This window comes from Helicoverpa zea, chromosome 15 (genome assembly GCF_022581195.2).
Source record: "Helicoverpa zea isolate HzStark_Cry1AcR chromosome 15, ilHelZeax1.1, whole genome shotgun sequence".
Taxonomy (NCBI): domain Eukaryota; kingdom Metazoa; phylum Arthropoda; class Insecta; order Lepidoptera; family Noctuidae; genus Helicoverpa; species Helicoverpa zea.
This window is the reverse complement of record NC_061466.1, coordinates 3,196,730-3,220,291: the sequence shown is the minus strand read 5'-3', so window position 1 is coordinate 3,220,291 and position 23,562 is coordinate 3,196,730. Positions and strand designations below refer to the sequence as shown.

General features: G+C 36.4%; 2 protein-coding genes across 2 annotated transcripts; one reads left to right on the top strand and one right to left on the bottom strand.

Moving 5' to 3' along the window:
- Positions 1-5,469: 5,469 nt before the first annotated feature.
- LOC124636941 (forkhead box protein C1) lies at positions 5,470-6,832 on the bottom strand. The gene has a single exon (XM_047173230.1). It carries the CDS (start codon positions 6,807-6,809, stop codon positions 5,865-5,867), a length of 945 nt encoding a protein of 314 aa, XP_047029186.1. The 5' UTR covers positions 6,810-6,832; the 3' UTR covers positions 5,470-5,864.
- A 9,573-nt stretch (positions 6,833-16,405) lies between these two features.
- LOC124637090 (alpha-(1,3)-fucosyltransferase C-like) lies at positions 16,406-18,066 on the top strand. The gene is made up of 2 exons (XM_047173422.1): positions 16,406-17,334; positions 17,730-18,066. Exons 1-2 carry the CDS (start codon positions 16,406-16,408, stop codon positions 18,064-18,066), a joined length of 1,266 nt encoding a protein of 421 aa, XP_047029378.1.
- Positions 18,067-23,562: the final 5,496 nt, after the last annotated feature.

Here is a 23,562-nt window from a genome sequence, read left to right as displayed (position 1 = left end):
AGATAGAGGAAAATAGGTTTAAAAATATTGACGACATGGAATTCACAGATATAACAGTAGATGAAATAGAAGTTATAGTTAAAAGAATGAAAAATTGGAAAGCAGCTGGTATAGATAGTGTTCACAATTTCTGGTACAAAAAATTTTTCACCTTACATAAAACATTAGCTAAAATCATTAGTGACCTTATCTCAGGAAGACAAGAATTACCTGCATTTGTAACTAAAGGAATTACGTATATGCTCCCTAAGAGCACTAACACTCTAGATCCGTCTCAGTATCGACCTATAACCTGTCTACCTACAATTTATAAATTGATCACATCTTGCATTACCCGCAAAATTAACATTCATGTAACGAATAATAATGTCTTAGCTGAAGAGCAGAAAGGTTGTAGACAAAATCATAAAGGATGCAAAGAACAGCTTACTATTGACGCAGCAGTACTAAAACAGGCTAATATTAATAAACGAAACCTTCATATAACTTATGTGGATTATAGAAAGGCGTTTGACAGTGTCCCCCACTCCTGGTTGCTTAAAATTTTACAGATATATAAAATAAGTCCAACAATTATAAACTTCTTGAAGAGCGCTATGTCCAGTTGGAGGACTTCACTTTATTTATCCAATAATAACTCCACAGTAGTAACAGAAGAAATACCTATCCAAAACGGCATTTTTCAGGGCGACTCACTAAGTCCCTTATGGTTTTGCCTTGCCTTAAACCCACTTTCACATCTCCTTAATAATACTGATTCTGGATACAAAATAACCGATAATGCAACTATAACCCACTTGTTATATATGGATGACATCAAAATTTTCTCAAAATCGGAAACAGAACTACAAAAATTAATAAAAATAACCACAGAGTTCAGCAAGGATATAAAAATGCAGTTTGGGCTGGATAAATGTAAAACACTACATATTCAGAAAGGTAAAATAAAAAATAATTCAATAATAACTACAGAACAATCTTTTACTGAAATGGACCCTACAGACACATATAAATATCTAGGTATTCAACAATCTAACATTATAAATCACATCCAAATAAAAAATAAACTTACAGCAGAATTCACTCGTAGACTTAACCTAATTTGTAAAAAACAGCTATATTCAAAGAACCTTTTTAAAGCCATCAATACATTCGCGATACCAGTATTTACTTACTCTTTTGGGATTATCAAATGGACCAAAACAGATATAAACAAACTAGAAATAAAAATACGGACAACACTAACTAAAAATAATTATCTACACCCTAAATCGGCTATCGAAAGAATTTCAGTAAAAAGACAAAATGGTGGAAGAGGCCTAATAGATTTAAAGTTACTTTGGGAAAGGCAGTTGCAAACTTTGAGAAATTTTTTTTATGACAAATCTAGGAGCAGTAACATTCACGAGGCTGTAGCTACAATAGACCAAAACTACACACCATTAAATTTAAGTGACAGGGATTTACAGCTTAACTCACAACTAGATCATGAAAACATCAAAATCGGAAGATGGAGGGCCAAAGAGCTACATGGTAGGCACATTCATGATCTAGAACAAACACACGTTGATTCTGAAGCATCCAATATATGGTTGAAAGTAGGTTCGCTGTTTCCTGAAACAGAAGGTTTTATGATCGCCATCCAAGATCAGGTAATTAATACAAAGAATTACCGGAAGTTTATTTTGAAAGACCCGAATATGCAGAATGATAAGTGTAGAAAATGTCACCGACAGCCAGAAACGATCCAACATATCACTAGTGCTTGCCCAACCCTCACCCAAACCGACTATACCCATAGACACAACCAAGTTGCACACATTATCCACCAACAGCTTGCCTTCAAACACAAATTATTATCAGATTCGTTAATACCATACTACCAGTATGTACCTAAGCCTGTACTGGAGAGCTCCACACACAAGATGTACTTTGACAGAGCAATTTTAACAGATAAAACCGTACACAACAATAGACCAGATATTACCTTGATAGAAAAAGCAGATAAAATAGTATACCTAATAGATATTGCCGTCCCTAATACCCATAACTTGCAGAAAACAATATCTGAAAAAATACATAAATATACAGAACTGAAGGAAGAAATAATTCGAATATGGAAAATGAACAAAGTATATATTGTGCCGTTGGTGCTTTCCAGTACAGGAGTCATCCCTAAATATCTACACCACGGATTACAACTATTAAAACTACCTAAACATATTTATATAACCATGCAAAAAGCCGCTGTACTTAATACTTGCCGTATCGTGAGGAAGTTTTTGCAAGATGACAACACCCAAGAAAATCCCCAACCTGAAATTCACTTGGCCTAGGCCCGTGATTTCAGTTAGAAACCGAAATTCTTATAATTTCGAGAAAGAGTAATCTCCTTTATAATAATAATAATGTCGCGACACCTTTTCACACACGGTCGGTTAGCCCCATGGTAAGTTATTTATTAACTTGTGTTATGGGTGCTAACACAACTGATAAACTACATATAGCTACATATATACATATTTATAAATACATATAGTAACACCCAGACCACGGCCAACAAGCATGCTCATCACACAAATATCGACCGAACCGGGAATCGAACCCGGGACCTCAGGTTCGGCAGTCCGGCTTGGTGACCTTTGCGCCACAGAGGTCGTCAAATTATATATTATTAAATTATAATTAATAATTATATCAAATTATAATTATGTATTATTTCATTAAAATTATTTACGGATACACAAGAAGATTATATGATTTCATTGGAAAACCTTTGAAACACTGACTTCAATTAATAAAATTCGTTCAGCGTATTTCAATCCCATTTATAATTATTAATCTTCATAAAATAAATATTGACTAGAATTCCGTAAAAATATCCAGTATTTTATTATATAAGAGTTTTTCCTAGGTTAATAGGTACGGCGGCGGGCGGTAGCGTAGGCTGGAAAAGTTCATTTTAAGAAAATACCGTTTAGAGATAAGTTCAACATGATTATAAGTTCAATGTCTGAGCTTATATTTTTAGAATATTAGAAAAAATATATCCATTATTTGTTACCAATCGGTAACAAAACCTCTAGTTACCAATACTTTTGAGATTCCAATTTTGGATGAGTTTATTTTTATTAAACTGATTTAAAAATAGTCCTAAATCATTAAAAAAAATATCTTTCTAAAGATTCATAGGATACAACAGAATTTTGAAATATGCTTTCAGAATGTGTTCACATCTCAATTGGTGTACCATAAATGTAGATTTTATTTACCTTAATTTTCCCAGACGCATTTTATTAAGCAGCTAAGTTTTTGTTTGTAATTGCGTTCAGAAACAATATTTAGCATTTAATATCAACAGTTTTCTTTACACTTGTAAATATATCACACAAATCACAAGTACATTTAAATATGTTACGTTAAATCGGGTAACTACAGTGAAGCGTGAGAAGAAATGAGTTGGCAATTTGTTCAAACGTTTATGATAATATCAAGATGAACTATCTGTACGGAATGTGACACCTCGGGCTACCCTTTACAAATCTAACCCAAATGCCTTATCACTCCATCTTTTACTTCCTTATTTCTTCTGTATTTATCATTATTGCAACCTAATATTGAACGAATAGTTTAATATCATTTGATTTGCACTTAGGCGTATTATTTTCATATAATTTATTTTATTTATTGCTTTTATTTTGTCCCCTACAAAGGACATAATAAGATTAGGGAACCCAACACATGCCTTTTTATTTAATTCTTGATTATATTTATCTTTATTTTTAGAAAAATATACAAATTCTACTGCTACTAGGCTTATAAAATTTGTTCGACTAACACTGAAAAATTGCTGTAAACTGAAAACTGTCTCAAGGCGGCTCGCTCAAGCAACTACAACAAAACAAAAATTATATGGACATCCTAAATTGATGCCTATTGTTGATTTTTATTTAAAAAAGCTGACCCAATGAATGCGTATCGTTTACCTCGTATTTTATTAAGAGACTAGACTTTTACTAAAATTTTTAAACAAAAATAATACATACGTCTAGCTATTGCTGAGTTTTAGCGAGACAAACGAACAGCAATACATTTTCATCGAGAAAAGCAGTTTAAAATTCACATTTAAACTTCAATCCCGAATTTTCAATCATCTATCTGAGATCTAACGTCCATCTGAGAAATAAATACCTATGGCGGTTTATATATTTTCTATGCAAAAATTATCAAAACATCAAACATATTCTATTCATTAGATAAAAGTTGTTTGGCGATTGAAAATTCGGCCCTCAAAAATATTAGAGTATTTCCGAATATACCTATTCTAAATAGCTTTTTTTTACTTGTTTAACACTTTGTATTACATTTAAAACATTTCTTTGAAACTCATAACAAGTAAATTAACATTCTAGAGTATCTAGAAATCACCTACCTTACCTACGTTGTTAAAATAAGTTCACACGAGAAAAGTTTAGTTAATAATTAGCGTTAAACCATGAATCATCCTTATTCCGACTATGTATTTGTTAGACAGCTTTAAACAATAACCAGGCGCTTAGCAAAACAATGGACATTGGCGTGAGAAATAATGTCCATTCAAATATTCGTATTACTTAGTATTTCTATTTAACTAGCTAGGCTATCTACTTATGCTGTTTATGAACCTATTCTTGAATGATTTTGTAAATATAGTCATGATAAAAAGAATATACCTATTAAAAGTGCGAAAGTCTGTAAGGATATTTGTCTTGATCTTGATCGGTAGTATATTACTTTCTATCAGAATAATTTGTTTCTATCCATGTGCCGGAAATAGTTTTCTCAGGACGCGTGTGAAACTGCGTTTAATGAGTACTAAAAATCTGCTAAGCTCAACCATTCTTTGTAAATTGGAAATTACTAATAATTGTTCAACATAGCTTTACGTGTAGGGGTAATTGTTTTTTTAAGTATTCCCTGTCAAATCAATCAATACGCCAATTAATCTTTATCTCTTGTAGTGGATTCTAGTTCTACTAATCATGACAATAAGTTCATTGCGATTCTATTGTAGGTATTTAAATAGGAATTATTTTATGCATTACTCCTTGTATTTTTTGCAAAAGTGGTAAATTCTGGAGTATTTTCGTTTGATAATTTATTATTAGGCTTGTATTGAGTAGTTACGATTGATAGTTATTTCAATTTGTTAAGAAATGTCGGTAAATAAATAGAGCTTAACTCATTCACAATTCTTGGCAATATTTTCTCATGTGGGTACACGTCAAAAATTATGACATTATGCCAATGCGCATATAGCCGCTAGTCGGCTTGATCCCAACATTTGTTGTGATGGCTAATTAGTGAAATAAAACATGTTGTTAAATTATAATTTCTATTTATTCGGAGATTTCATAGAATTGTTATTATTATTATTTAATTGATTAATGTCATCTAGTAAATAATAAACAACAGTATGTTTACATGTCATTAACAACGAAGAGTAGACAACATCACTTTACGTATTTACAAATAGATCTAAGAGACTATCTACATAGCTTGGTCGTTTTCAGACTTTATCAATAAATCGCTTAATATACCAACTATCACTGTTCTACATATACAGCTTTACGTGGAAATAATACTTATATATCAGTTTATACAATAATTTACACTTAGAAATAGCTTTACAGACGATAGACAAGAAATAAACGGGAATATAGACAGAACAGAGGAATACGAAAGGAAAGAGTTCAACGCGCTCGCACGTCGCAGATACACAGGGAAATAAAGACTAACACGAGGATATCACTAGGTAACGATAACGTACACGGTGTAGGTAGTTAATACTGGTTATTGAGAGGAGTGTGACATACGCACGGAGCCTAGGTGTCGGGCGGGCGCTGATGGTCGGGCGGGCTGGGCGGCGCGGGCGCGGCGCGGCGCAGCTGGTGCAGCAGCGCGGGCTCGAGCGCCGGCCACCAGCCGCCCAGCAGCGGGTAGTGCGCGGCCGGGGCCAGCGGCGCGCGCGCCTCCTCCTCACCGCCGCGCTCCTCCGCGTCACTCGCCACCACGTCGATGTCCTCCTCCGCGTCCTCCTCGGCGCTGCTGTCGCGGCGCGCGCGCTTCTCCGGCGCGTCATCAGGCGCTAACAGCGATGCTACATCAAACTGTCGCTTGCGCGCCTGCCCCGCGCTCGCCAGGCGCCCCGCGCCCCAGAACGGCAGCGGCAGCGCCGTCGGCGGCGGAGACTGCGGTGGCGGCGACGGCGAGTCCTCCCCATCATCATCCACTGCCAATCCCATGTGTTTACGCACTTTCCTTTGAGCTTTACGTCTTCTAAAATCACCTTTGCGGAAATCTTCAATGTTAGCTGGGTGAATAGCCCAGTAGTGTCCTTTCCCATTGGCAGATCTTCCAGCCTTGACGAAGCAGTCGTTCAGTGACAGATTGTGTCGTATTGAGTTTCGCCAGCCGGGTCCACGGGAGCGGAAGTACGGATAGTTGTCGAGGATGTGTTGGTAGATGTCGGAGAGCACTAGTTTTCGTTCTGGCGAGCTGAGTATGGCCATGGCTATGAGGCCGATGTAGCTGTGCTGCGGCTTGGGCTCCTCGGGCTGCAGCACGCGCTGCTGCAGCAGGGACATGGAGAGCGCGAGGCGCGGCCCGTACGGCGCGTAGCACGGCGCCACGCTCGGCGGGTACAGGCGGAGGCGCTCGGCCACGGCATAGTTGTACAGCTGCAGGCGGTAGTGGTCCAGAGCCGCGGCGGTCACGGTCGGCGCGTCCTTCCCGAGCGGCCAGGAGCCTCCTTCGGCGCCGCTACACATGTTGCCAGGCGGAGAGCGTGGCGCGGAGTGGCGGCGCCGGGCCGGCGGTGGCGCGCGGTGGCGCAGGGGGCGGGGAGTGCGAGCCGTCAGCCAATCAGCGCGCCGCCGCTACTTGTATACGTGTTTTTGTTTAGCGACGCCCCACTCCAGTGGCTTTGCAACTCCACGCGCCCTGCCTTGAGGCTACCAGTACTGCCTGCAACCAAACACTCAGATGTGGAGCGACTCCCTTAAGAAATGTACGTCGGTATTTGTTTACGCTAATGCAATATTAATTAGTCATAGATACCTGCTTGATAGCTGCGATACTTACCTACTGATTTAGATGGATGTCTGATAAGACAGTAGGCACAAGTAATGCGATCCTTTATTTCATTGCAATATGTAAGGAGTGCGTTACATTTTGTCTAATTAGGTCATGCATTAAATCAGAATTACTTATAACGTGTAAATATATTTTTGAATTAGGTATAATGGTTTAGGTAAATTCACAGAATGCCTACCTAACTGTAAGTATCTGAACTTAAGACTTTCTGTCTACAACGTTTGCTAAGTGTTTACATAATTATTTAGATTCATGCATTTTCAGTCTGGTAAACATTGTCGTACGTTATCTTATTATTAAACCCGATGGGTCGATTCAAAATAATACATAATCATAGGTTATTTCAAAGGTTCAAAATAAGCTATACCCAATTGAGAATGCTTCCCAAATCATTAAAGTATCATCTTACATTTATTTTCCAGAAAAGTATAATATATGTATAAGTGATCTTTCACTGAAAAATATTTTCAGCTGAAGATTCACCTATTTTGCTAACAGTACTCACCAAAACCGTTACAAATGACAACTTCGTAGCGAGTGCTTCCCTGTTATTTCAGAGATATCACAACACGCAACAACACATTACTTCTCAGGAGGCGAGCGGGAAAGAGATGAAGCTATAAAAATACTCCACCCCTCCGCGTTAGACAAGGACAGAGTATCGAGCAACAGTTCCACATGTCGCCACTGCTCAAATTTTGTCGCTTTGCGCCATTCACGTTGACAACCAAAAACGTACTCTATTGCTTACACATTAAGGTTGGATTTAAATTAATGGTGGATGTTACTTAAGATGTTTTTCAGTGTTTTATAAGGCGATAAAAATAAAGAGGTTCGAAGAGCACGGCGCGTCGAGTGCGAGTAAGCCAGTGATATCGGTGTAACGCAACGTTTTCACAATGCAGTTGCCGCCCATTTAAATACGCCATTTTGTTTACTGTCTCCACGGCGTGTTTTACACAGAAAGCAGTGTTTTGTGGAATAAGTAAATTACAGGAAATATTTACTCGTTTCAGCGTAGACAATGGATACGGGTTGGGTTGGCCAATCGATTCGGTTTGGTGTAGATTTTTTTTCTTTTTGTTTTAATTTTCTTTCATTTGATAGTCAAAAATTTTTATTATTAGAATTCTAAAGGGTTGGTTCAAAGGGTTCCCCTTTAGATCTTTTAACGTGTGTTTACTATATAATTATATTCTGCCCGTCGCTAGTTGGGAAAATAGAGAAAAATTTGCGTTGTAAAGTTTTCATAAATAAATAAAAAGTCATACTGACTCTATTACAGAAAAGTTTTGAATGGGTGTAATATTTTAGGGAGGCGTAATTATATATTTTTTTCAGTTTTTTAAATTACCTACACTTTGTTACTAATTTTATGTTTCACTTAGTTTATGGAGCTTTTATATTAGCTCACAATGTAACATCAGCAGAATAAATTTTAATAAATCTGTTTACTGGGTGAAAATCATTATTTTTTACAAATGTTTCAATAACAAAACAAAGCGGCTTATAAATTAACCAAAAACACGCTCTATCCCTGAATAAACCCGCTGTTTTATTAAAACAAAAACAATACACTTCTACAAACCAACAAATACGTATTAAAATAGACAAATAAACCGCATAGTTTGTACAAAATCAGTTAATTTCGTTGCCACAAAACAAAGCTGAAAAAACATTTTATTTCGATTCCCATTTCATTTGTACATGTGGGGTAGATTAAATTTTAAATCCGGGTCACGTTTCGGCCAGTTTTAAACAAGCGATTGCCACGAAAACAATTGGCGTCCATCCAACGCAACAAACACGCATTTTAATTATTATGCGAGCGATTGTACTGTGAAGTACAATCAATTCCCACTTTGTAATTATGACGAGTATATTAACCCCCTTACTTATAAAATCTCTAATCACCTTCTAAGCAACATTTTAACTAATCACTACTTAAAGTCTTAAGTAGTGATTAAATGTTAGTTAAGACATGCTTAGGCAACGTTTATAAGTAAAAATTTTCTTAAACAGTCCTTAAGTATTACTTTATTTAATTCACGTTCATAAGTAAGGCTGTTAGTGGTTAAGTTTAAATAAACAGGGATGATTAAAGAGGGTAAAAAGAAAATATTTTTACTTTTTATATTATTATGACAATTAACTACAGTAATTCAGTATTTCAGGTTTTCGATCCTTAGGTCCCAACTGTCGTTTGAACATATTTGGCAGTCGTTACGGGTAGTCAGAAGTCAGTAAGTCTGACGTCTGAAAGTCGACCCCAACGTTTCTGGAACAAGCTTGGCAGATGACGAAACTAAACTATTTTTTTTTATAAAATAGTTAAAAGTTGTTTCATCTACGTTATTTGTATAACAAATAAATTTTCTTTTAGATAAACGTTTAAACATAGACGTAATTTATGCAGATTGATTTATTCATACCTGCCTGTTTCCCATTGTTGTTGTAATTGCCGACGGTCGGCAAGACGAAGGCGTGTCGCTCCGCCCACTGCTCCCAAAACTCTTTTGTAAATGTGCTCGACTGTACTTGTGTAAATTCATTTATTTTTCACCCGCATTGTACTAACGCCCTGCAGTTTATTTTATGTTTGCATTGTCTGTTTGACTGTACAAGGTTGAAGGCGTGTCCTAGTTTGTGTTTGTTTTGGGCTCGGAATTTAGATTTTATTTATTTTGTGTGCTTAGGTACTTCAGTAGTGCTGCTCCATTTGAAATTTCATGTATCTGCTTAATGTATCATGAACTATTTTATAAGACTGATTAAACCTTACTTACTTATATCAATTGAAAATCGCATTTAATTTAAAGAACTACACCAAGAAACATTCTAAAAGCAGACCAAAAATCTTTAATACACACAAATTACAGAAAACGAGCTCACGTCCCAACATTGCCATTAAAAATCATAATAAAAAATACGTATTACAACAAAATAAATAGCTATAATAAGAATCAAAAGGCCCGCTATGTTTACAGAGTTTCCATGTAAAATAACTTCGGTATTGAATTAGAGACTTTGTATGCAAAACTGTTCAGAAAATATTTTGGCTTCACAAAGGAGGTATTAGGCGACAAGGGGGAATATAATTTTATGTAAATCGCCACCGCCGCCGACGGCTGAGTTTCGCGTCGCTCCTGAATTTGTTTATATCTGGCGGGAAACAAGCCACGTAGCGAGGCTTCTGTCGTCTCGATCGATGTAACACGTCACTATAGCTAGGTAAGTAGGTAGGTAGGTATACTCATCTAAATCTCTAAGGGTGCAGTAAAAAGGTGTTCACAAAAAAAATGTGTTTATTTTCGAGTTAAGGTTAATATTTCTTTTTGTAACAGTTGTGGCTTTAGTCTGGCTGTAAACTGTCTTTCGAAGTTGCATAGTTGCCAAGTAAGTTCAAAATTGAATGAAACTGCTACAATAACAAATACATGCAACCTTTGATACCAAACATGTAAATGGCAAGCAAAAAAACAAACGAAGCACAACAGAAACTCATGCTATCTTCAATAAAAAACACGTTCTGTTTACAGACTCGTTCACTTATTCAATAGCTCTCACAAAGCTATTGAATGCTACCCTAATCCTAAATTATCGTGCTCCACAAAATAAAACATATCACGAATCCTTAGTCATGTCTAAATCTGCAAATAAAGCCCTATCCTGCCTCAGACTATTCCCAAAGGGATTTTATTTGAGTCTTTTTGTACACATTCATAGATACCCATACTTTTGTCATAGACTACATACGTTCGTAAGAGAAACTGTTCTAAGGATGCAGTGGGGGAATATTTTGAGGAGACGTTGGTGAGTCTGTGGCGAAGCCGTACATATTTGGATCACAAAGCACGGACGCACGAGTCGATTTAATACGCTTATTTGAAGATAATCCCCGTCCCCTAGCAGAATACCTCGGCGATTTGAGACTGTTTCGTTTGCAGACATGTTTCATTAACCAGCTCGTCATATTACGGCATATTTTCGGCTTAGACATCGTGTATCTTGTACTGGTTTATAAACTTATTGAATTTTATAGAGCACTATTTATAAGAAGTACTAAATGGTCAGAATAAGATAATGTCGTTATTGCAAATTATAGGATACTACGTAGGCTTGCTACGAAAGCTACGGCGTAGCATAAGATATTTTAGGTGCAGTTTTATGTTTTTATTTTGAAAGCAGTACTGAATTTAGAGTATAAACCAAAACACTGGCGAAATATAAAACCACGAATATAAGTCAGCTAATTTGGGCCATCTAAAAATATCCATTTACCCAAAGCTTTTTTTTCCACATCAAAGAAAAGCAAGCAAGTACCTACATTATAATGGCGTCTCGTTACCAACACAGAGCTGAAACAATACAAAAACGTACTACATACAAATGGCTTGTTGTTTTCAGTTGTGTCTGTGTTTTGGGAGGAGGGCTGGCGAAGTGTGGAGGACGGAGGGGGCTAATTACGAGCCGGGGTGGGGGAGGGGGGCGCTCACGTCTGCCTAGATATCCGATGATATATATGTAGGTGTGTAAGTAGGTATGTAAGGTTGGATGACATTACAAATCTTTGTGGAGCGCTTTGTTTTTGGGACTGGTGAAGTGCTGTAATGTTTCATAGAATGTTTCCATCAGCATGCGTTTGCGTACATGTGTTTTTTTTTAACATTTTTTTAAATATCACGCCATTACCTTATTGGGAAGAGGAGCTCTCTAAAAAGTCGTGGTTTTCTCGAGGTTAGAAAGGCGTTCGGTCTGTGTTAATAAATAGAAGTTTGGGTTGCATTCAGTATAATTAGAAGATGAGTCCCAAATTTTTGATAAACGAAATTGTATCTCGTAGAGTGATTGTTATCTGTTCCCTATTCCAGAGTTATTATGGACTTTAAACTGTAGGTGCACAAAGTATTTTTAAAACTATATATTCGCGCGAAAAGGTCAGTAAACCTATGAACTATCTAGGGTGGTATAAAAATAGCATATCGAAGAAATAGTTTAATAGAAAGAATTCGCAATCTCTTGAACTAATATTACCAGTCAATAGAATTACGCAAAATAAAAACACACTATTAGCCTCTTGAAAAACCCACTCAAACTAATAATATTTTCTTAGAATCAACATCGCAGCCTCCGCGAAGATACGACGACGTAAAAAAATAATACTTACGTATCGAGCGAACACTTGAATAATCACTTATTTTATTAGGGCGAGATATTCATATTTTTTGTTGTACCAATTGTGTAACAGAAAACGCGAAGCTCCATTCAAGTACCTACTGTAACTCTATACAAATTGGCACCTCCATTGAGGCCGGTTGACACTTTTATATAACCACGATTAACAGTCAAACGAAATTAGAACCCAATAATATTATTAAAAGTTTTTTTTTGAAGTTCACAATACAAGTTCCCCTTCCGTGACTTGTGAATAGGTAATGGTAACTCGGATTACCACCTACGTATTTGTGTAAACACAATAAATATTTTTTGGTCTCTCCCTTTATCTGTTAAGTGCAGATTGAGAGATATTCGTCAGTGTTTAAGATACGTACAAAGATAAAGGTAAAGGAACAATAATTTAGTTTGAAAGCAGGAACTGGATATTTGAGTCATGATAAGCGTAAACTTTCTTATACTAAAATGTTCGAGATTTCACGTGAAAGTTCAGAGAATATTATAATGTGCTGCAACATGATTTTATCATATTTAATCGATTTATATTGTAGCTATTATTGAATAGGTAACACCGTATTAAAAGACTTTATTATTCCTGGAACATAATTAAAATTAAATACATTATTTATTACGTTAAAGTTTTTGGATTCAAAATTACTAGTCCTTCTATTCGCACGCTTAATGGGTTCGTCGATTTTTACGGACATTTAAACAACTTTAATCAGGATAATAGATTATTTTCAATAACTTACCCTAATGAGCCCAGTAGCTCAGTATACATAATCGTACGGATCAAGATCAGACTATTTTCAACCCTTTTTTTCTTTGCTACTTATTCTGCGTTAAAAAAAAACTGTGTGAACTGACGTCAATCACAATTTTTGACTCTAGTTTGTAAAAAAGGCAGAAGATATTGGAAATTTACTTACTACTGATTTATATGACTAACTTAATTCAAATTCAAGACGCACTACAAAATAATGAACATAGGGTACAGCAACTGTTGTGATTGAATTAAGCACAGCAGAGCACACTTCCCGCGGACAATAGTGCTGTGGTAACTAAGCGTTAGGATTAACCGCCGTTAAGTGGATTAGCACATGGTGCGCCCGGCCCTTCCGACTCGCCATTGTAACACACTTGAGCTTATGCTTACTGAGAAATCATCAAATTGAAGGTCTATTAATATGATTCCTTGCTACTTTTTTGTACGTAAGCATATGGTGTTGGTTAGGTGTTGTGGTGTGTTGCTTAACAAAATATCCGGTCAGCGATTTTATATATTTTTTTTGTTTTGTATTAGTTTTATTAGGTTAATGTTCAAAAAAGTAGTTCGCCTCAATGAAATAACTCGCTATTGTACTACACACTTTGAGATTACTGAGAAATAATGAATTTGATGGACCATTAATATGATTCGTTGCCACTTTTTTGTGTGATTTTGTTCGGAAGCATATGGTGTTGGTTAGTTGTTGTGGTGTTTTGATTGTCAAAATATTCGGTCAGCGATCTGATGTAGATTTTTTTGCTGTTTGATTTAGAGAATCGCTTCAATTAAATAGTTTCATAGATTAATGTAACACTTGAACTATAAATCAAATTAGGTTTTTACAGATTTGGTCATCATAGTCTTATAACTCAGTTTTAGATAAATTCATACAATTCATAACAAAACTCTTTCACGGGCCATTCTATTATATTCTAGGCCAAACTATTTTACTACGTTCCTTTAGTTAGATTCAAAAGTAAACAGTTAACTGTCTTTTAAATACTGTACCTTGGCCAAACCGTAAAATTGACAGATATTTCACATAAATAGGTACCTTGCTTTACTTACAAAATTAATTGTTTTTCTGTAGCTCCAGTTTTCAGAGTGTACGAATGATGTAAGAGGAAGCTACAAACATAACGTTCATATACGGGTGGCAAAGTAAACAATGCCCACAAAACTGAGCACACATCCACACCCATATGTTCTTCATAGTCGTACAAAAGGCGGAAACCCTCGAGTGGTTACTAGAGCATACTTCAAGCCGTCAACATTGGCACACGGGGTAATACAATACCCACCCATTGTGTGACACGCTACTGTTTTGTCAATATCTAATTTATGTTTAAGTTATAGAAAAAGCAGACGCTGGCTGTAATTTATTTAAATCTGTATGTCATAAAATTGTGTTAGATACTAACAATTTAAATCTGTATATCAGAAAGATTGAAGAGATGAATGATTAAAGAGATATGATAGCTTATATGTATGTACGATGTTTTAGTCTGTATATACATGAATGGATATCTGACCACTTATTAAAGGTATTTAGGTAATTTAATTAGCAAGTTACAAAGAGAGTTAAAAATAATGAACTGATTTCTTAAAGAATGTGTAAAAACCTTAAGTCGGATTCATGACATACTTATGCCATTAGATTTTTTGTTTTTTATTATTCCACACTTACAATACACTTATTCTATTTTAAGAATGCGAACTTTCTATATTTATAACGCTACAAAAAACTTGTATTGCAGTTATTTTTCCTCTGCTGTGATTCAGCATTTTATTACAAAAACAAAATCGCATCGTAATGAAGCCGAACAATATTGATGATAAAAATATTTTTGTTGTTAGCAATGTTTTGTTCTGTTTCGGTTTTGTATTTTATGTAAATATACTAAAAAAACATTTGGTATTTGCAATGGTGTATCAAGATGATGTTTTGCAAACTAATGTTTTTAACCTTATGTATTGTTTACTACGACATAACGTGGAAAGTTCATCACAATCTGATGGCCAATATGGTATAGTAAAGCATTGATAGATACGTTCCGGAACTTAATAACAGTTATTATATACCTAATCTTGACACTTCTATTAAATAAAACCTTATTCCGGTCAGCTGCAAAACAGTTCCAAATATCATGTTATATAAGTAAGTCACACATGCACATTCCGAGAACCTTCTAATTCAATTACTGAGCTATTGTGGTCAAAGTTTTTGCTCTCCAACATTTTACAGCAACAATGGAGTTATTTTGCCAACAATAACTGTATTCGACGGACAATACTGTCGACACTCGGACACGATCGCGGGTATGTAGTGCAGGGATAGGCAGTAGGTTAAAGTGGGACAAAGTAGGTTGATGTGACATACAAACATTAAAAATTGCAGAAGTAAAATGACGACATGAAATCTAGGTTTTCTATTAAATTAAATTACATGTTTTATCCAGTCTAAGCAATGTTGACCTTAATGATTTATTTAAAATGTCAGTTTTCAATGGAATTTCAAATAGCACGATTCAGAAAATCATATATCGCAGATAACCAAGTTTCAAATCAAAACCCATTATTATCGGCCCATTTTTTAAACATGGGCCGCTCGCCACTTCTATTGTTAAAAAAAATGAATTCGAACAAAATTACCTTTTCATACCTTGAAAACCTCGAAAAAAAAAAGTACTTATTAAAATGTTAACCTTCTGCTATTCCTCCGCAGTGATAGTTGTCAATATTTTTTTACCACTCAAAACTAACTGTTCATGAAACATGAATTGTATTTATATGTGAAGTGTTTATCATGTCCTGGTCCAGATACGATCTTAATCTCGGATTAGTGAGGCGTTAGGACGCATTGTTAACGTATAGTTAAGTGATGGTGCCACCTATGTGACAATGGGCCATTGAGTGGTCAAGATACTCCCACGAGTCATAATGACGATTAGTGTGACGTCCAGCCGTCGTGTATCCGGCCTTATTTGAATGTTATTTGGTAATATTGGTCTTTGCTTGTACGTTATTGTAATTTCCTGAGAGCCTGTGACTTCTTTTACTGCTTAACATATTGTATCTTTCTTATTCATATTGTATCTTAACATATTGTATCTTCAAAACAAGTTTCTGTGATGATTTTTATATTGCAGACAAAATAACTAGAGCAACGTCATTTTTTCTAATATTCATACTTCTTGCAGTAGATATTCCGAAGGTGCAATCTGTCCTGTGCCTATAATATGTAGTTTTATAAAAATCTTGAACGTCACGAGAAACCTGTGCCAATCAAAACGTCATCTTTGTTTGTACATACAATGATTTTCTACAATGTCGTTTTTATTCAAATTACAGTATAATTTTTTATCCTTAAAATGTGCGCTATCCGTGTTATTGTTTTTGATAATATTTACACTATTACAGATATGGACAGATCGTTCTATGGTACATTATACCCACATAATACCTAGCTTGCAAATGTTCTCTGATAATGGACCTATACAATCTAATATATCGATGAAAAGCATATTAATATGGGACAAGTATTACTTGATGACCACTAACCATGGTAACCAGATATTCCCGAGGCTACAGTGCCGAGTTAACAACTGTTTATTCACTGAAAACAAGGATTTGTTTAATGGAGACTACACGCAGTTTGATGCTGTGCTTTTTGCTGAGCAAGTATTAGGGCAGGGCTTCAAGCTTCCAGAGAAGCGAGCGCAGTCACAAATATACATCTTCACTACAATCGAGTCGGCGTACCACGTCCCAGCTTGTGAAGTGTACCACGATAACTTCTTCAACTGGACGTTTACGTACAGACTGGACTCGGACGTGCTGTGGCCACACTTCATAGTGCGTAATGCGAAACGCCACGTTGTGGCTCCGAGCATAGACGTGAAGTGGAAACAGTACACTAGGAAGCGCATCAATTCCAACATACTGAAGATCCTACATCAGAAAACAAAAGCCGCCGCCTGGCTAGTCAGTAACTGCAAAGCTGACAGCGCGCGCGACGATTACCTAACACGACTTCAGGAGAACCTATACCACTTCTCTCTTCAGATAGACGTATACGGCGAATGTTCCAAAGTCAAATGTGCAAATGATAACTGTGGGGAAATGTTGGCTAAAGATTATTACTTCTACATGGCGTTCGAGAACTCTTTCTCGGAAGATTACGTCACAGAGAAGGTGTTGGACGGGTACCATCATTATGTAGTCCCCATTGTGTACGGTGGTGCTAATTACACCAGGTAAGACATCGTTAGAGCTCTGCAGGTTCCCACGGAATAAACCTACAAATACACTGCGTTCTATGGAAGTTTTGCTTATTCTACGTAATCTATTACTTATCGCGCATTGTTTGTTTAAATTCTTTTTAACAACTTATTTTGATTTAACAATGAATAGGTGAACGAAGGAATAGGTATTTCCTATCTAGAGTTGTCATGGGTTATTTTTTTTCCTTGAATATCATTAGAGTACTGATTCTTACGAGTAAAGTGAGCCAAACAGACCCTTTGATATGGCGTTGGTTACTCCGTCATTTTACTTACCAATTCAAATATTTTTCAAAAGTTACGTTATTATTAGTGCTATAACCAATGACCTTATCATTTTAGACTAATACGTAGCTTCTATCCAACAGATTCCTCCCGCCTGGCTCCTACCTCAACGCCCGCGAGCTTCATCCCTACAACTTGGCTTACATCATGTATCAATCTATCAAGCGCCCGATGAAGTACCACCAGTTCTTCAGATGGACTAACTACTACACTTTAGACAACGACATACCTGGCCATCATCCTTTATGCAACCTCTGTGAAGCTTTAAACAGTGAAAAAGCTAAAATACCAAAGACGTATAAAAACTTTAGGTTCTGGTGGAATGGTCGTAACGGGATGAAGTGGTGCTTGTCAAGAAACTTTTGGAATGAGACCTCTTTGATGCACATAGATATTAGGGATATGTTCCATATGTACTAATTGGGTTTTGTACCTATGCGCTTGTCGCCTCTTGTGTTTGTAATGATTATTTATTTTATTTCTTTGTTAAAGTTTTACATTCGAAAATGATAGTTTTATTACTTTATGCCATATTTCATCAAATCTGAAAATATTGATAAAGCAGTTTGTGATCACATTTTCCTTAAAAAGTATTATCCAATAGCGAAAGATTTGTTCTTATAAGATATCCGGAAACTCGAAGTATTGCGGTTACAAATATCGTACAAATCAATGTCTCATATCAGATCTCCCACGCGGAGAGGCTTAGCGAAACCTCATCAGCGTCAAACTAAAGCAAAGCACCTATAAGAGTTCATAGAAAGCATCACCGATAGTTTTGTAATCCCCACACAATAACAGCCCGTTATTAATTTCATATCGCTAACAAAAGCGCATGTTGCTACAAATATTAGTACAAAAGACGGCGCAGTAATTAATGTTAGAGTCGTATTGGTTGAATCCCGTCGTTAGTCCCGGGGGAGGGCAAATCGCCGCCGACACAATACGGTAGTTAGGGACGGGTCGCTATCGGCGGACATTTAACGAGCAAATTATTTAGTAAATGTTGCCAAATAATAACATTAATGCGAGGGGCGCTAGTAGGAACTGGAGTGCGTCGTGCGCACTCGACTGCGCATTCAATGCGTTTAGATCGCTTAGAGGAATTGCAAATTAATTTGGGGCATCATTCTATTTGAATTACTGTTAAATACATATACATATAAATACATACAAAAAAATACATTTTTATCAAGTTTTGATATGATCACTTCTCTCCTTTTGGTACTTCTTATCAAACCCAACCAACCCTTAATAGTTAAATATACCAAACAAGTACCTGTTAGGTTAGCTTACTTAGTTTTGATATAAAAATCAAAGTAATAAACCTGAAACCTCAGTTAAGTCAATTCAAGTATCGTACCTATATGCCCCTAATTCTTTTTCATCAAATAAAAGAAAACTCGCCACACTAACCAACAAAACTAAATAAAACCTAACGAATTTCAAGAACCTATTCACAGAATCTCAACAAGCCAAATATTGTTGGTGTGCAAAAATGTTGATGTCCACAAAGGTCTGTCGAGGGGTGGTCGCCCCTCGAACTGGCAGCCAATAAGAGGCGGCGACGAGTACCAGAGAGCAAACAGCCACGATCCTGAATGCCACATAATCACGGAGTAAGGAAAGATGAGCGGAGATGTCGTAATGCAAGTAGGTCAGGCGCCTTCTTCTAGGTCAAATTCGTACGGAGGGCATGATCAAATTGATCAGTGTCGAGAGAATTAACGAGGCGAGTGTTACTAAAAATGGTCGTGCCCAAAGATGATATATAAGCGCGATTTTCCTGTATGGCACCTCCGCTAGTCATTTTGTAATCCTTGCACATAATTGAGTGGCTCCTCAAGTCCGCTCCACTGATCTATTGTCATCGCCATTAAAGCAATTATGAGCTAAATGCTCGCGAATTAATGACGGTTTTATAGATGTTTCACGCTTGGACGCACGTCTTTGCAAATTAGGAACGTTGATTGTTTTATGAGAATTTTCTGCTGGTTGATGCAGTGGTTCAGAAACTTTTGCCTTCAAGTTGGTATATGGATTTCATGCAACTAAGTATTAGAAAGTTAGACCCAGATATTCCTTCAGATTATCGCATAGTATTTGTATAAGGTTACTATTAGGAAAGCGGACCCCGTCACAAGACGGGATAAACGCTAAGAAGAAGAAGAAGAAAAAGATTTGTATTAGGTTACGTTAATGACAGGTCATTTCAACTCTCCATCAAAAGATACCAAAATTGGATTTGGTAACCATTGCCCAGATAGGTTGTTAATTTTTTATCATTGTCTAAATTGCAATTAAGATTCACTGCAGCGGCTTTTGTATTTTTGAACATAACTGTACCCATTAATAGAATTCGCTACAAAGTTAGGGGATGTTTACCGCAGCGCTAATAGGCCGCAGCGCTAAACATTTGCCGCTAACTAAACATTATAACGTATTCACAGCGCGTTTGCAATGCTCGCCGACTTTTTGCCGTGTTTCTCTCTCCCCTACTCAGGGATATATTTTGTTAATCACGCCTTTTTACATTCATAATTTAAAAAAAAAATTTTCGTCGTAACTATGACTTTTGGCACTTGGCACTTTTCAAACGTTATCATAGAGGTAAGGACTTCTCTCCTATACTTAGCTGATTTTAGGAAAAAAGTAAGGTTTTTAAGCGATATTCTTTTTTAGTGTGTACCTTAGCAGAACGATGTCTTTTAATGTGAAAAATGCGTTTAAGTATTCAATGTTTTACCACAAACGGTCCGTATCACAGCATTATTCCTAAACTCAAAATTCCAAATTCAAAATACATCAAAGATCAGTCGAGAACGCAAGTCGTACCAGTCTCCCGGGAGCGTCCCCGCAAACGGAATGGATAATTCAATAACCACCGGAACGCTCCACTAATCCTCAAATTAGCAATACGATATGAATAAATAGATTTTGGTCGAACAAAGCAGGTGCCTTGGGAATACGGAGTAGGGGACACGCGGGTGTTTAGCGAATCATTAGTTTTGCTAATGAAGGGTTGCGTCAAATATTCCAATGTCATTGGAAATGGGGAGTATTGTTCATGTTGGGTAGTTTGTTTTAACATGCTTAATTCAATGTTGTAGACATAAAAATACATCTTTATTGTATGTACAGTAAAGAGGTCTAAAAATAAATTTGATAACAACGAAAGCAGCTCTTAATTGGTAAAATCAAAATGTCGTGTGGTATTTAGAAATCCATAAGTACCAGAAAAAATGCTGTAGATACAAAAGTACATACATTCTCCTTCAAACTACCAAACATTATGTCTATAGAGAGACTATCACAAACCGAACTACATAATGTGAACAACAATAATGGAGTAGGTAACGTAAACAGATAGCAATCTAATCTCATTGTTGCAGCGACGTCAATTATAACAGATACATTGAGCGGCAGAGATACGCCAATTAGGCGAGGTTCGGAAGCTGGCGCGCGTGCGCACACACTAATTGTTTCCGACATAGTCTTGCCACCCACTCCCGGACTTGTGTATCGAGAAATATTGAACAGAAAATCCATTTCCTATGTTAACAGGGCAAATAAAACTTACGGAGAGGTACCGCATTAGTTTTAAGATGAGCTGCATGTGACAAAGTAACTTGCTAACGCAATATAAATGTTTTAGATGACGATATGCTAACTAACCATAAATTAGACACCCTACTTATCTGATTTTCAGATGAAATATTTAGGGCTACACTACTATTTTATGTACCCGTAAGTATTTATTACAAAAAGGTAAGAAACTTCTAAGCTACAAAAACACTACAGGTGGAGGGTCCATGAGTCTCTAGACATACTTGCTTAACTTACACATATATAAAACTTTTAAGTTATCTTATAATGATATCATTTTAATTTACGTCTAAATCTTAATGCCTTATGTAAATATCACTTCTACAAAGTCCCTATTTGACCTTCTTTACCATCCCTGTGGTATACACCGGCTACCACCCTGCCCGCCTCCCGTAGCTCCGGGCGATAACAAGGAAAGGAATATCAGAGCGCAAAGCTACAACTGCACAATGTTTTGACAGAACCTAAAGTACTGCATTGCCAACGGATTCAGTCTGCCATGCCGTCCGATTCAATTTCTCAGAATTGGAATTGGTTCTTTCTATGTCGCTGAATTTCTGTTCCTGTAACGAGGTAAATTCTGCTTTGCTTCCTTGAATATTTGAGTTGTTACTGCGAATTGGCTATTGGTTACATCAAAAGATGATATCCAATCAGAGCTCAGCTTCTGTTATTTGATGTTTTTTAATTTATATATTTACACAAATGGTTGATTTAAAAAAAGGAAGGTATAGTCTAGTCCTACTTGTCCGTGCTTTTGGTGAAGTTGGATAAAAATTTATACATTTACCTAGAATTCCATCCAAAACATTTCACAGAACCCCAACACAATACAATCAAGTACACTCTAAAAATCATTACACTTGCGTGCAGCCACACGGGCCTAAAGTGCACTTCATCATATCAGTGTACACTGGAAGCCACACAAAATATCAACATTTTTCGGCGATGCAACTTGACACTCGGGTCATCCGGAAGCAATCGAGCACAATGCACTAAATGCACGCAATTGTACGAGGCACGTGCGGCCTCGTGCGGCCTCGTGCAGCCTCATGCGGCCTCGTGCGACCGATTTGTACCAAAGAGATGTACAAATGCGTGCCGAATTAGTGACGTCTCTCTATTATAGTTGGAGACTGATGATTCACGCTTGTTGGGCCTCAATTAATTGTTTCTAATGTAGTGGGTACTTGTATTCTTTGTGTAGTTAATCTGTGCCTACTTAAACATATTCACGATGTGTTCCAGTTCAGATACTGCATTGTACTAATAAATATCCTAAGTAGTATGTCTCGTATGTTCTGCAGTGCCATTGCAATTTCTGGAAAAAACAAATTATGATTTCTGACATTTCAGAACACGAGAGCTTGCACTAAGTTTAAGAAAGTTAAAACTCTTATTAAAATGTCATACTTACCTACGATGAAAAATTAAGCTCTCTCATTTCCTAAGTATCGTTAAAACGCTGTTAATTTTAATTAGATTGTCCAAATAATACTTCGTGAGAATTAACGTGTAGATTAAAAGCAAAACACAGCGGTTTTATAATTCAGTAGCTAATAGAGTGGCATTAATAATGCTCTTTGATTTCATAGTCGTCTGGTAGCTCCGTAGTTAACTCAGTCGGCTTGCCTGCTTGCCACAAGCGCTTTGAAAACTTTACTGAAATTATTAATTAATGCAAAGTTTTGGTTTTATTCTTTTTGCATATTTAATGTATCTTTAGGAAGAAAATTCTAGTTTTGATTTTTTGTTTTCTAAATATTGTGCAATGTGCAGTCCTATCAGACTTTTGAGTTTCTAATGATTGCTGACTATCTTCATGTGGTAATAATGCTCTTTGATTTCATAGTCGCCTGATAGCTCCGTCCGTAGTTAACTCGGTTGGCTTGCCTGCTTGCCACAATCGCTTTGAAAATTTTACTGAAATTATTAATTAATGAAAAGATTTGCTTTTATTTTTTTATATATTGAATATCCTTCTAGGAAAATTAAAGTTTTAGTTGTTTGTTTGCTGCATGTTATGTAATGTACCCTCTGATTAGGAGAACTTTGGCTTGGTGATGTTCAAAGGATAACCGTGTAAAAAATTACATACCCTAGCGCATTTAAAAAAAATAGCAATCAGAGCAAAATTAGAGTAAGGTTTCAAGAGCGAAGTTCTCCGCGAGTATATTAAAGTAATTATCATTTTGGTGCCTGTTGGATTTCAATTTCAAAAGCACGTATGTCGGAGGTATAAAGCGTAATATTTGTTTAAGTTAGTACCTCCGATAAAAAAGCAGATAAAACTTTAATAACCAAACTAAA

Bases quoted from the DNA above. Each gene is read 5' to 3' on its own strand.
- LOC124637090 (XM_047173422.1), top strand. From the start codon at position 16,406: ATGTCGTTTTTATTCAAATTACAGTATAATTTTTTATCCTTAAAATGT. The intron at 17,335-17,729 runs GTAAGACATCGT...TCTATCCAACAG, and splicing joins GGTGGTGCTAATTACACCAG to ATTCCTCCCGCCTGGCTCCT.
- LOC124636941 (XM_047173230.1), bottom strand. From the start codon at position 6,809: ATGTGTAGCGGCGCCGAAGGAGGCTCCTGGCCGCTCGGGAAGGACGCG.